Source organism: Setaria viridis, chromosome 5 (assembly GCF_005286985.2).
Source record: "Setaria viridis chromosome 5, Setaria_viridis_v4.0, whole genome shotgun sequence".
In the NCBI taxonomy this organism is placed as follows: Eukaryota; Viridiplantae; Streptophyta; class Magnoliopsida; order Poales; family Poaceae; genus Setaria; species Setaria viridis.
Window position 1 is genome coordinate 30,897,362 of NC_048267.2, and position 12,338 is coordinate 30,909,699.

Sequence of the window (12,338 nt, forward strand, 5' to 3'; positions counted from 1 at the left end):
GCTGAAAAGCTGAAACAGCTGATTTGTTGTGAGAGGAAAATACTGTTTGGTGGCTGATAAGCTGGCTGAATAAGCTGAAGCGAACAGGCCATATGCCCGAGAAGGCAAATACTGCATCGACCTCTGTAAAAATCCAGAAGAGACACGGAATCCTCCTCGAGCTCTCGATAGCCACCGTCTCCAGCACTGACTGTCACGAACTGTGATCGGCAAGTGCAATTGCTAGGTAAGACTGACCGAGCATGTATTTACTGTCCCTGTCAAGGAGATCCGGACTCACAATGCACCGCAAAGCGAGACCAACTGTTTCACGAAAGGCAGAAGATTCAACTCAGAGAAAGACGAACACTCCCATGTGTGGGATGTGGGGCCATGTGGCGTGTGCGCGAAGCACGACGCATTCTCAGGACTCTTTTTTTTTAGCATGATCATGAGAGCTTTATTACGCATAGACAGCATTGCAATCTGACTCAGCCACCCCAGGCAAGCCAGCTGGGAAAGAGTCTGACCAAGTCATCACCGGTATCGACTCCGACGGCAGATTCGCACAGAAGTGAGCTGCCTCGTTGCCCTCACGGTTTATTACAAAAGAGATACGAGAATGAGAAAAAACGCTGCCTAGCTCTCTGATCTCGTGCCGGAGGACTCAGGAGGCACGCGATAGTCGATATCTTCACCCGGTACCGGCCTGCCGGGCAGTGGAAGCTTGCGCCAGCGCCACAACAAGGACTGAATCAGGAGGCAGGGGCAGGTGGACGCTTTGGCGACTGGAGTCTGGCCGCCGGAGCGGCGCGGCGGCCGTCGTTGTGGCTGAGCGGGTGCGGGTGCGGCCGCCGGCAGCCGTACTGTATGTGATGCAGCCCTCCCTAATCCTACAGGCCGCAAAAAAAAAAAATGCATCCTGCCAAAAACGACCCAGAAAGAACAACAGAGGGAACAAAATGGCAGCAAAATTGATATCTCAGGGATTGTATCTGGTCTATCCGGACTCCGGAGAACTGAATATGAGATGAATCCAGGCCCAGCATGACCGGAAGAGTAGAACACTGCAGAACACGCGAATTCCAGAGGGGAAATAGTCGAGTTAGACTCGCAATCATCAGCAAAATGGTGGTAGATGCCCACCAGATCTCAGCAAAAACAAATGGGATCCTAGATTCCTAGGAACAAACAGCGTCGGCTTGACACTTGACCCAAGCAGAGCACGCTCGGGGGGCTAAAAACAAAGCCCCATTCCTAGCCTGTCATGTTCACGCATCCAGTTACTGCTTGCTTGATAGCTTCCGCAAGTAAAACACTTGTGGCTGTAACCTGAAATCCGCTCAGCACGCGCAGAATGTTTTCCCCCCAGCACGAGCCAGCGCGTGCCGGCCGGACGATACAAGCCTGTGCATGCCGCTCTTGGCCTGGTTGGCGTGGCCCGAGCGGCGCCACCGGCGGCGCGATGCCACCGCCGCCGCCTTCCCCGTGCGAACGTGCCAGGCTAGAGGAGAGGGGGGCTCCGTGTGCTTGATTGGGCGTTTGGTTACCAGGCAGGAGGAGGGCCCTCTCTCTATCCACCTCACCTTCTTCTGTACCCTAAACAGGCCTGGCGACGTCTCGATTCCTTGGCCATGGGAACTTATCTCTACCTTGTTCCTGGCTGAAGGTACACGACGAGCAAAACGAAGTGCGTTACTAAAGTAAAAAAAAAACGCCATCGACCAAAAAAAATCTCGCTTCTAGAAGGTTCGTGACAAAGAGGGGAACCGGCACTTTGGAGCGGCGGACTCGACTGCGGCGCTCGCTGGCCGACTGGCTGTTGAACCATGCCATCATCCGACCACTTTGGAGCGCCGGATCGTCTTGGATGTCGCCGGCCGGGGAAGATAAGCTGCCAGCGCTGGAACGAACCAATCAACCAAGCGTCACTTGCATCTGATCCGCCGCGATTCGTGGCCATGGCCACGGATTCAGGTTCAGGTCTGTACGCGCGCACTGCACATCGCCTGCTTCTCGCCCGTCTGGACTCACCTTCGCCTCCGCCTCGCAAATCAGCGAGTCTCCCCCCTCCCCTCCCCCCCCAAGCACACACCAAACTTTCACCAAAAAACCGAACTCCCAAGCACAACTCATCTCCGGTCTCTCGTAACCCAAAATCACACACCAAAGACTCAAAAAACGAAGCTGCAAGTGCAGGCCACCGTATGCAACCAAAATGCAACGCCCAGGCTCGTGCCGCCCATCACTCCTGCTCCATCTCCATAGACGCACGCCGCCGCCGCCACCAGTCAGCGACCACAAAATCGATACGGCAGCCGCACGAGCACAAAGCCGGCAAGCCGCCTCCGTTAGCTTCCATTGTAGCTAGACAAGTTGTCGCCTCCGCCTCGGCGCCTCGCTAATCAACGAGTCCTCCCCTCCTCGCACGAGCCGCTGGAATCTAGCTAGCGCACCAACAAATCACCGTCAGAAACCCACCGCCGTGCCGCGGAATACTGGAACCTGAGCCGAGCCCGTACGTGCCGCCTGGTGTCCACCATCGAAGTCCGTTCCTGGGCTGTGGCGCTGTCCAGCCAACTCCGGCGAAGTCGTCGTCAGTCACACCGCAGGGGCAGCAAAACACTCCGGCGAGCGGTGGCCGGGGTTAAAGAACAGGAATCTGACGATACGAGACGAGACGACGCGAATGTGCGGCGGAGATGGGCCGAGAGGGGATCGCCGTCGTCTCCCCCGCATCCGGCAAAGGGCTAAAGATGCACACTTTTTTTCCGCCCGTGGATTCGAGCACGGCCACCATTCCACCATCAACAAACAAGATGACTGAAAGGGAAAAGGAAAATAAAAAAAACAGAACAGGACTCCATTAATCCTTCAGACCTTCGTCTTGCTCGGACTCGCAGACTTCCCAGGTTAGCTCGCTCGTGCTGGATGTGGATCTCCTGCACCTGCGGCCGTGCACGATTTTCGCTTCACCCGAGGAGGTCGATCGACACGAAAACGCCGAGAAATCCAAGCTCCGAGGGAAGAACAACAACAAAATTGTTCCGCCGGCGGCCCCAGATTGGGCATCACAATCAGACCAAGCGGCACGCAAACGAAACAGCGAGAAGGAAATGGGATCGAAACGAACGAAAATTCTTCGTCAACATCTGCTTCCGTCGAGGTGGCCAAATCATCGTAATCGCACGCATCGAGCCTGTAGTATAATCATCCGAGCTCGACCTCCATCAACAGCGGCCACCTGCCCACGCTACTCGTGACATCATCATCCCCACACCGGAGGTAGGTGGTGTGCTGCCGCTCCGCCGTGCCGCTGCACGAAACTTGTTCATGGCCAAAATCTCTCCCCTCCAGACCATGCCTAAAACCACCAAAATTTCCTCACCAAACCTTGACCAAAAATCGAACTCCCAAGCACAAATCATCTCCAGTCGCTCGAAACCCAGATCAAACCCAAACGCGCAGCTCAAATCATATACACCCAAAAAATCGAAAACGAAGCGCAGATCACCATCTGACCAGGATGCCACCGAAATGCAACGCCCAGACTCGTGCCACCCATCACTCCTGCTCCATCTCCATGGACGCACACCGCCGCGGCCACCATCAGCGACCACGAAATCAAGACGGCAAGCCGCTCCCACGACGAAGACGACGACTTCCATCCAACGACCCCCATCCGATCCAATGCCCCCGAATCGCACGAGGAAACTTCGGAAAAAAACTCATCTCCCCCACCACACCGAGCCGCGCTCCCTTCTCTATTCGACTATCCCCCCTGTTACTTGGGAAGCCCATTAGAACACACAAAGAACAAGAGCGCAGAGAAGAAGAGAAAAAAAAAAATCCCCAAATTCCCAGACCGATTTCTCTTCTTCAACATCTGGCCATCTCCATCCGAGCTCGTCTCCGCCGCCTCCGCGAGGGATCGGGAGGGGAGAGGAGCTCCCCAATTTACCGAATTCCCGCGGCGGTCGGGTAGGGTTAGGGTTTGGCGAGGTGTTCCGCCCGCCCTCACGATTCGCCGGGGTGATCTAGCGGCCTGTCCGGCGGTTCGGGATGATCTTCAAGCGGAACCAGCGGTCGGAGATCCTCGCACTGCGGCGCTGCAATGCCGCAGGCGGGGGAGGGGAGGACGAGGGGGGAGGCGACCCCCGGCCGAGGAAGAGGCGGAGGGGCGACGAGTTCTTCCCCGTCGAGCTGCTTGGCCAAGTCCCGGCCTCCGGCATCCCGTACGCCGCCCACGGGTTCCGGTGGAGCGAGGAGCCCAAGGCACCGGCAGAGGCCGCGCAGCCGCCGGCCGCGGCGAGGCCGCCGGTGGTGCGCACGTCGCGGGGCCGCACCCAGGTGTTGCCCTCCAGGTTCAATGACTCTGTGCTTATTGACCCCTGGAAGAAGGAGAAGCCGGCGAAGCCGCCGGCGCCTGTCAAGACAGAGCAGTTGGTGCGCAAAAATGGGGTGCTGCACGATAGAGTTGCAGTCTCTGACAGGAGCTTTGCATTGTCTGAGCTGGATGACGACGATGAGGAGGTGGAGGCCATGTTGGAACGTTGTCGAGCACGCCGGAGTTTGGGTGGCTCCAGAAAGTACTTAGCCTCCCAGAGCACGCTGACATCGGTACACGATGAACCATACAATAATTATCACAGGAAGGAAGTAATGCTTAGGCGTTACTACGAAGAAGACGATGAGGAAGATGAAGACGATGAGGAAGATGAGGAGGATGAGGATGAAGAGGATGAAGAGTATGAATATGAGGAAGAGGAGAAGGATGCATTACTTTGTACTGAAGAGTTTGTGTATGGGGACATTGTGTGGGCAAAGCTTGGCAAGCGGCAACCGATGTGGCCAGGAGTGGTGGTTGACCCAACTCAGGAGGCTGCTGCTGAGGCATTGCCGCCACAGCCTCGCGGTGTCTCTGTGCTTTGTGTGATGCTATTTGGCTGGTGCACAGAGTTCAGTGATGAGAAGGTATGATTTTGTAGTGACCGCTGTATTCAAACTCTCTGACTTATTCTACCTCTTTTCTCTTCGGGGATGTTTATTACTTAATGATGCATTTGATGATATGGTGGATTGCAGAAGTACGTGTGGGTGAAGCAGGGGTTGATATTTCCATTTGTTGACTACATGGACCGGTGAGTAGTAATTCAAAATCTTTTACTATAGCAATTAAATGTAATGACTACAGCTGTTAAAATGCTGCATTGCTGCTAAAATACCTGCTCAGGTATTTTTGGCAACTTTACTGTGGTTAGAATAATGCCAGCTTGCGTGTTAAGAACTAGCTGCATTACCATTTCAGATTTCAAGGGCAGACAGAACTAAGCAGTTGCAAACCTGCTGATTTCCAGAGGGCAGTAGAAGAGGCATTTTTGGCTGATCAGGGATTCTCTGAAGTCCCGATGGATTGTAGCACCAAGGGCCAACCTGTGGTGTGTCACACTTTCCCAGATGATTTGCGTGAAGTGACTGGTTCAAATGAGTTGGAGTGCCAGCCACAGATTAAGGCAAGTTGGTGAATTTGTTTTTAGTTGATGCACAACTAAGGATATGTGTATGTTTAGGCTATTTTAACAAATTCAATGTCTTGTGCCTAATGTTCTCTGTTTTACTCTAATGTGTCTGTTATTTCATGGGAAACTTTACGATGCCACATTACCTTGCCTCATTGAAAGTTTAGGTGAGGTCAAAGGGCCATAGAAGAATTGATGTACGACAATGATAAAATCTTGAAACAAATAAACTCTAGCTGATTGTTTACTATGCATTCAGGATTTCTCTGTGTGGAATATCAAAGTTTCTTTCCCCTAGTAGCTTGTTCTTGGTTTCTCATCTACTGGCTAATGTTAGTAGTATCAGGTCACTTAAGCATAGATGGTACTGTTACATGCTAAGATCTTGTTGAAACTACTGCATTTTATATCATCTATTGCCCCAGTAGACTAATTCTATTTGTTCTATCATTCACACAGCGGTACAGAAGAGCACTGCAGTGTGAGAGTTGTGGAAATTGCTTTCCGAACAAGGATGCAAACAAGATGGTGTATGTGATGGAGCAACTTGCTTGCAGACCTTGTTCCAGGGTATGTTTTGGAATACCAACTTGATTACTTTATGGTTATTATGTTGGCAGAACTTGGTCATGTATATGTAGGCCTTGCTCCTAAGTCCTAACGCTAGTTGCACCTGCAGATCTTGAGATCAAAACAGTACTGTGGAATTTGTTTGAAAAGTTTGCAACATAAATATGGTGTAAGATGGGTAAGACAGACTGTAGAAGTTTTGAGTATTAAGTGTATCTCATCATTCCCGCATAAAAAAAGTGTATCTCATCATTTGCAGTTGCAAATTTTAATGTTGATAAGTGGTAACCAGGTTTGCTGTCATGGTTGTGAAAGTTGGGTTCATGCAGAATGCGATGAAATCTGCAGCAACCTCAAGGTTTGTCTCTATTTTCGCACAATAACAGAACAAATACATCTGCAGTATTTTTAGTAACTGGCATATGTAACATGCTAACGATTAAATGCGATAGGATCTACGAGACACCAGTTATTGCTGCCCTTACTGTAGAGTTAAACTGAATTCATCTCTCCCTGGGAAGACTGCCAAATTTTCTGATGTCAAGTAAGCTAAAATCATTCGTTTATGTAATTCTCTATTTAAAGTGTGTGTTTTGTTGTCAATAACATGTATATTGTATAATATTTTTTTAAGCAGAAAAGATAGTTCTGCACAGAAAGGAAGCAAACCTGACAAAGTTGCACTTGTCTGTTTTGACATGGAAGGAACATACTTACCAGATCTCGAATTGTAAGCACTGTTCTGTGTTAATTTTACGTGAAAATCTCCCCCCACCCCCACCACGCACACATACACGTACTGGTGCTCATGGTAGAATTTGCTTATGGCCTTATCTTTTTGGCAGAATTTCTTGCCATTGTGGCCCTTGCAAGGGACAGAAATTTTTGTTCAATGAATGGGAGCGGCATGCTGGCTGCAGAAGTAAAAATTGGAGGTCCAGTATTAAGCTTAAGGGCTCATTGACGCCATTTGGAAAATGGGTATGTATAATGGCCTCAGCATATTTTCAACTTTTGCCACTAAATCTGCTATCTTTGTGTTTTGTGGCTTCTGTTTTTGTATATTCATATTGCCAAACATTTTGATTTACAGATAGATCGACATCAGCCAGGAGTGTGTCCCACAAATCCTTCAAAACGCTCATCTCAGAAAATGAAGAAACAGAAGTTAATTGATTTGCTAAATGGTATAAGAGCTTTGATTTTGAATCTTAGCAGTTTTGAAGATACTTCTCCCAATGGATTTGAATTCGTGGAATTTGTTGTTTTTTCCATGCAGACCCATATGATCCTGTAAATGTAAAATGGACAACAGAAAGATGTGCGGTCTGTAGATGGGTTGAAGACTGGGATTACAACAAAATTGTGATTTGTAACAGGTAACTGAACTTGTAGTACCTGCAAGTTTTTTCTCCAGTGTAAACTTGTTTTGCAATATGGTGCAAATCCCAAATTGCAACTAACAACACTCACGTTCAGATGTCAGATAGCAGTTCATCAAGAATGTTATGGTGTGAGGGGTAAGCAAGACTTCACCTCATGGGTTTGTCGAGCTTGTGAGAAACCTGAACAAAAGAGGGAGTGCTGTCTTTGCCCTGTAAGAGGTAATCCTTGTGGATTTGATAACTATGTGCAATTCTTTCCTTCAGTAACTGGGTGCGTTTGAGAAAGTAATAGTACTGGATGAAAAACACTAGTACTGCTTCAGACTTTCGACCCAGGTCTGTTAAGCTAATAATTGTATTGACATACTTTTTAAATGAAGACCTGTTTGATGTTTGCTCTCTACCCAAGTTACATGACTAATGCAAGTAGCTAAAATTTAAGCACAATCGAGTAGAATGAGTTTACCAAAGTCTGGATTCTTTCTTTTTATCGAGTATTTTGCTTACCATTAACCTGGTTCCTGGTGAACTTTTGTACTTATTGCAGGTGGTGCTTTGAAGCCAACAAATGTTGATAATTTGTGGGTTCACGTGACATGTGCATGGTTTCAGCCACAGGTTGCCTTTGCTAGCGATGAGCTCATGGAACCTGCTATTGGGATATTGAACATTCAACCTTTGCTATTTATGAAGGTTGTTTATCTTTCATTCTATCATTTAAATTGCTTAAGTGGATTGACCAACTAGTACAACATCATTTCATGTGCTGAACTATTACAATCTACGTGTGCTTCATTCTCATCTATTTCTCCAGATGTGTGTGATTTGTAGACAAATACATGGGTCATGTACTCAATGCTACAGGTGCTCGACTTACTACCATGCCATTTGTGCATCAAGGGCAGGCTATCAAATGGAGGTATATCAACAGACTGCTGGCAAATGATACATTTATGCTGATTGAAATGTACCAATTATTTTTTTTTTGGTCCTGCATTTGTACATAGAGGTCTAACTCTTAATATTAATTTTCATGTATGCAGCTGCACTGCTTGGAAAAAAATGGCAAACAGACGACAAAGAAGATTTCTTACTGTGCTCAGCATAGGTAAGGCTTCTTTTGACTGGAGGAAATGAAAAAAAAAAACAATAGGGCAGCTAACACTATACTAACATATAAGAGGTCTTTGTTCAGTTTCAGTTATTTATTTGGCCTTGTGTGCCTTAATGAGAGTCTAAGTATTTTTGTTTCTATTGCAGGAACCCTAACCCTGATAATGTTTTAATAATTCAAACTTCTGCTGGAACTTTCTCATCAAAGAAGCTTGTTCAGAGTAATGGCAAAGTAGCTGCATCAAGACTGATTAGGAAAGATGTCCCCATGGAATCACCATCTGAAGTTGAAATTTCAGAGAACTTGTCAGCTGCAAGATGTCGGGTTTATGTTAGGAAAGACCTAAAGGTATCATTATATTCTTATGAGTTATGTCTATTTTCTTAGAGAACTTATTTTGAAGATGAATGTAAGGAATGTAACCCTACAGTAGCAACTGGAGAAGCTATATAATTGGCATCTAACATGGTGACATAAACAGTCCTTTACAATGAAGTTCTATATAATGTTTTAATCTTACAGAATGTGCTACTTAAGTATTAATGGTTCACTAGAAGACAGCAATAGTGGCAAAAGATATTAACTACTAAACATGCATAGAGGCTACTACTGTATAATAAGTTTAGTAGTCGTGGACGCGTGTTTTTTACTTAGCTTTGAAATCGGTCATACTATGCAAAAGGTTGTGTAAATGGTTCCATATTTACCTGCATCCACCAAGATGTGTTGGATTGCAGCCAGTTATCTATTCTTCCCAATAAGGTTGTTCTAGAACTGCTGACTTGCAGTCTATGCTAATAATATGGTTGCTACGTACTTTGCATGGAAACTTTGGAGCTGAAGAAGTATAACTATTCATTATTCAACAAAAAGTCGAAGTCCTAGTGGTTGAAATCTTCTTTCAGAATGCTGCTTTCAGTGTAGGGAACCGACATGCCAAAGAAAGTATGCATGGCCATGCTATCCTAATGTTGCCCATTGCCCTTCCAAATTAGTTTTGTTCAGCTGGAGAGGGAATATGTAAAAATAACTGTAGTAATTCAACCAAGGCTAAAGTAATTGTTTGATGGTATCTGGACTTATAACCAATCCTCCCTTGGCCAATCATATGCTGGTGATTCAGGTTCCTGACTTGCCAAAGGCCTGCCAACCTCAACTTCAAATCCATAAGAATATTAGTTGTCTTTACATTGATGTTCAGCCATTGGTATGCCACCTTTTTGGAAAGCATAACTGTGCTTTATTAACATGCAGCGATCTAGAGAGGGAGCAATTGCACATCGTGTGAGGGGACCTTGTCAACACCGCTGGGATGAAATTGATAATCTGAATCCTCCAAGGGTAATTTTCTGATTACTGCATGACTTATTCTCTTATTAGATTTTTTCCTCCCTTGTATTAAAATTCAGTTTCTTATAAAGGAAGCTTTGTACTTCTCTGCAGGAAGAGAGGGACCCAGAATCCTTTTCTACTTTTAAGGAGCGTCTACGTTATTTACAGGTTAGTGTGTCTTGTGTTTTAAGTTTTCTTCGTGCCTTCTATGCTAGTATGATATAATGATATCTTTCTCTTCATTATTTCAGAAAACGGAGCATAGTAGAGTATGCTTTGGTAGATCAGGAATTCATAGATGGGGACTTTTTGCTCGTAGGGACATTCAAGAAGGAGAAATGGTACTTTACCTTCCTCACCATGTGTAGCATATGCCATGTTTTTTTTTTCAGAATTGTGGCTATTAGGAACCTAGATTTGCTTCACCATGATGGCAATGCTCACTTTCTACTTTTATGTGTTATTTTGGCTACAATTTCATATGTTTTGCAATAATAATTGGTGGTCTACTGACCCTTGGTAAATTCTTAGTTTCTTTTCTGCCCCATTCGACCATTCCTCTCACTGAGCTTGAATTACTAGAGTTTATTTCTCATAAGTGCACTGCCCTAGCATTCAATAAATTTGCTCATGCAAGCACTTTCTATTATATCCTTTCAGGTCCTTGAGTATCGCGGTGAGCAGGTCAGACGAAGTGTTGCTGATTTACGGGAAGAAAAATATCGGGTGCAAGGCAAAGATTGCTATGTGAGTTATTGGTTGTATTACATGATTACATCAGTTCATCAGATATATGTGGTGTAAAGAACTTGAGTAGATTTTTTCACCCCAGGGAATAGCATTATTTTAAATACAATGGATATGCTATTATGGCTCTGGTGAGCTTAATATGCTAATTTTCTTGTTATGGAAGCTAAGTATGGTGTTTTGATTCTAGAGTAGCGTTAGAGGAGGATTAAACAGTTTCATCTCTGATAACCCTTTTGGGCTATTTATTTTTTTATTTTTGATGGTCATAGAAGACACATCTCATTTTTAATCATGTAGCATGTATTCAAATTTGATATTTAGTGATATCTTTGTTGACCATGTCTTTGATAATTTGTCTAGCTAAATGCTAATTGCATTATATTGCTCTCTTTCGTGTGTGCTCACAGCTTTTCAAAATCAGTGAGGAAGTGGTTGTTGATGCCACAGACAAGGGAAACGTGGCACGCCTGATCAATCATTCTGTAAGGATTGCGTGCCCTAATTTCAGATATGTAACTCTGAAATAGATGCCCATTTGATGTTTCTACTTTTCTATGCAGTGCACACCAAACTGCTACGCAAGGATTATGAGTGTTGGGCATGATGAAAGCCGTATTGTTCTAATAGCCAAGAAAAATGTTCGTGCCGGTGATGAGCTAACGTATGTTGGTTGACAGGAGCCTCTTTCCCATTTTTGAACATCTCTACAAGATCATAATCATGACTAACCATATTTTTTGTTCTGTGTGATTTGTAGGTATGACTATCTGTTTGATCCTGATGAGGCTGATGAACGCAAAGTGCCTTGCCGCTGCCAGACTGCTAACTGCCGGAAATTCATGAATTAGATACTGTAGATGTCAATGAGCTGCTCACATAGTTTCTTTTTCTTTTTAATTTATGCCTTTTCCCCCATTATTCATTTTTGGTATATGTTGATCTCCCCCATTTTTTTCTTTTTACATTCATTGTTAGAATAAGTTTAGTTAGAGCTCAAAAGCCTGAGCTTCCATTCCTGTAAATACCACAGATGTATTCACTACGCCCAGTTCATTTATTGTAATAAAAGTTTTGCTCCATGTTAAGCTTGAAATTGCACATTAGCGGACTGTACATGTCTGCATTCACTGTAAACCGTTCATTTCTACATTCATTGTTGGAGTCATACGGTTGAGGCCTTGCTGCACTCACTGCATTATTGCAGCTGCCGGTGATGAGAAGCTTGTTTTCAAAGTCCATACGATTGTTCCCACAATCCTATTAAAACGATGTGTGCAACCTCCATATTGTGCTGGCATTTTAGCACAGAATGAATTATGACTTCGGAACTCCGAAGTCGAAGTAGTCCAAGAGCATGATGCCAAGTCCCACACTCACTGAATGGAGGCGGCACTGGTATGACTCCAACGGCAATCTGGACGAGGGTCATATGCTCGTAATCCGCTGCTGTGGGGTTCCATCTCATTGCTGGCAACTTAACGGCTACCGGGGGCTTCCAGGCCGTAGAATGCGGGGCGCAAGCTCCACAGCGGCAGAGCGACCGCACACGTTTGCACGGTGATGAACTGCTTGCTTTTGCGAGCAGCCCTCGACCATAGCTACGACGCCGCGGGAGAGGCGGCGGCAGATTCCCATTTCCCAGGCGCACGTTGTGGGAGACGGCACGGCCGGGTCGCCGGGCTCGGCTTG

General features: G+C 46.0%; 1 protein-coding gene across 1 annotated transcript; it reads left to right on the forward strand.

Annotated features, from left to right (window-relative positions):
• The first annotated feature begins 3,235 nt into the window (after positions 1 to 3,235).
• Positions 3,236 to 11,734, forward strand: LOC117857509 (histone-lysine N-methyltransferase ATX4). Its single transcript, XM_034740200.2, has 23 exons — positions 3,236 to 4,953; positions 5,065 to 5,120; positions 5,288 to 5,492; positions 5,958 to 6,068; positions 6,178 to 6,246; positions 6,361 to 6,426; positions 6,521 to 6,612; positions 6,706 to 6,798; positions 6,914 to 7,049; positions 7,162 to 7,255; positions 7,348 to 7,447; positions 7,548 to 7,672; positions 8,001 to 8,146; positions 8,268 to 8,372; positions 8,497 to 8,561; positions 8,714 to 8,915; positions 9,822 to 9,908; positions 10,011 to 10,067; positions 10,151 to 10,240; positions 10,560 to 10,646; positions 11,057 to 11,131; positions 11,210 to 11,310; positions 11,407 to 11,734. The coding sequence occupies exons 1-23, from the start codon at positions 4,042 to 4,044 to the stop codon at positions 11,495 to 11,497; spliced, it is 3,165 nt and encodes a 1,054-aa protein (XP_034596091.1). The 5' UTR covers positions 3,236 to 4,041; the 3' UTR covers positions 11,498 to 11,734.
• The last annotated feature ends 604 nt before the right edge of the window (positions 11,735 to 12,338 follow it).

What these genes read in the sequence shown, in the direction of transcription:
- LOC117857509 (XM_034740200.2), top strand. Translation starts at nt 4,042, where the DNA reads ATGATCTTCAAGCGGAACCAGCGGTCGGAGATCCTCGCACTGCGGCGC. An exon ending in TTTGTTGACTACATGGACCG is followed by an intron (nt 5,121 to 5,287) that starts GTGAGTAGTAAT and finishes TTACCATTTCAG; the next exon opens with ATTTCAAGGGCAGACAGAAC. An exon ending in CTTGCAGACCTTGTTCCAGG is followed by an intron (nt 6,069 to 6,177) that starts GTATGTTTTGGA and finishes TTGCACCTGCAG; the next exon opens with ATCTTGAGATCAAAACAGTA.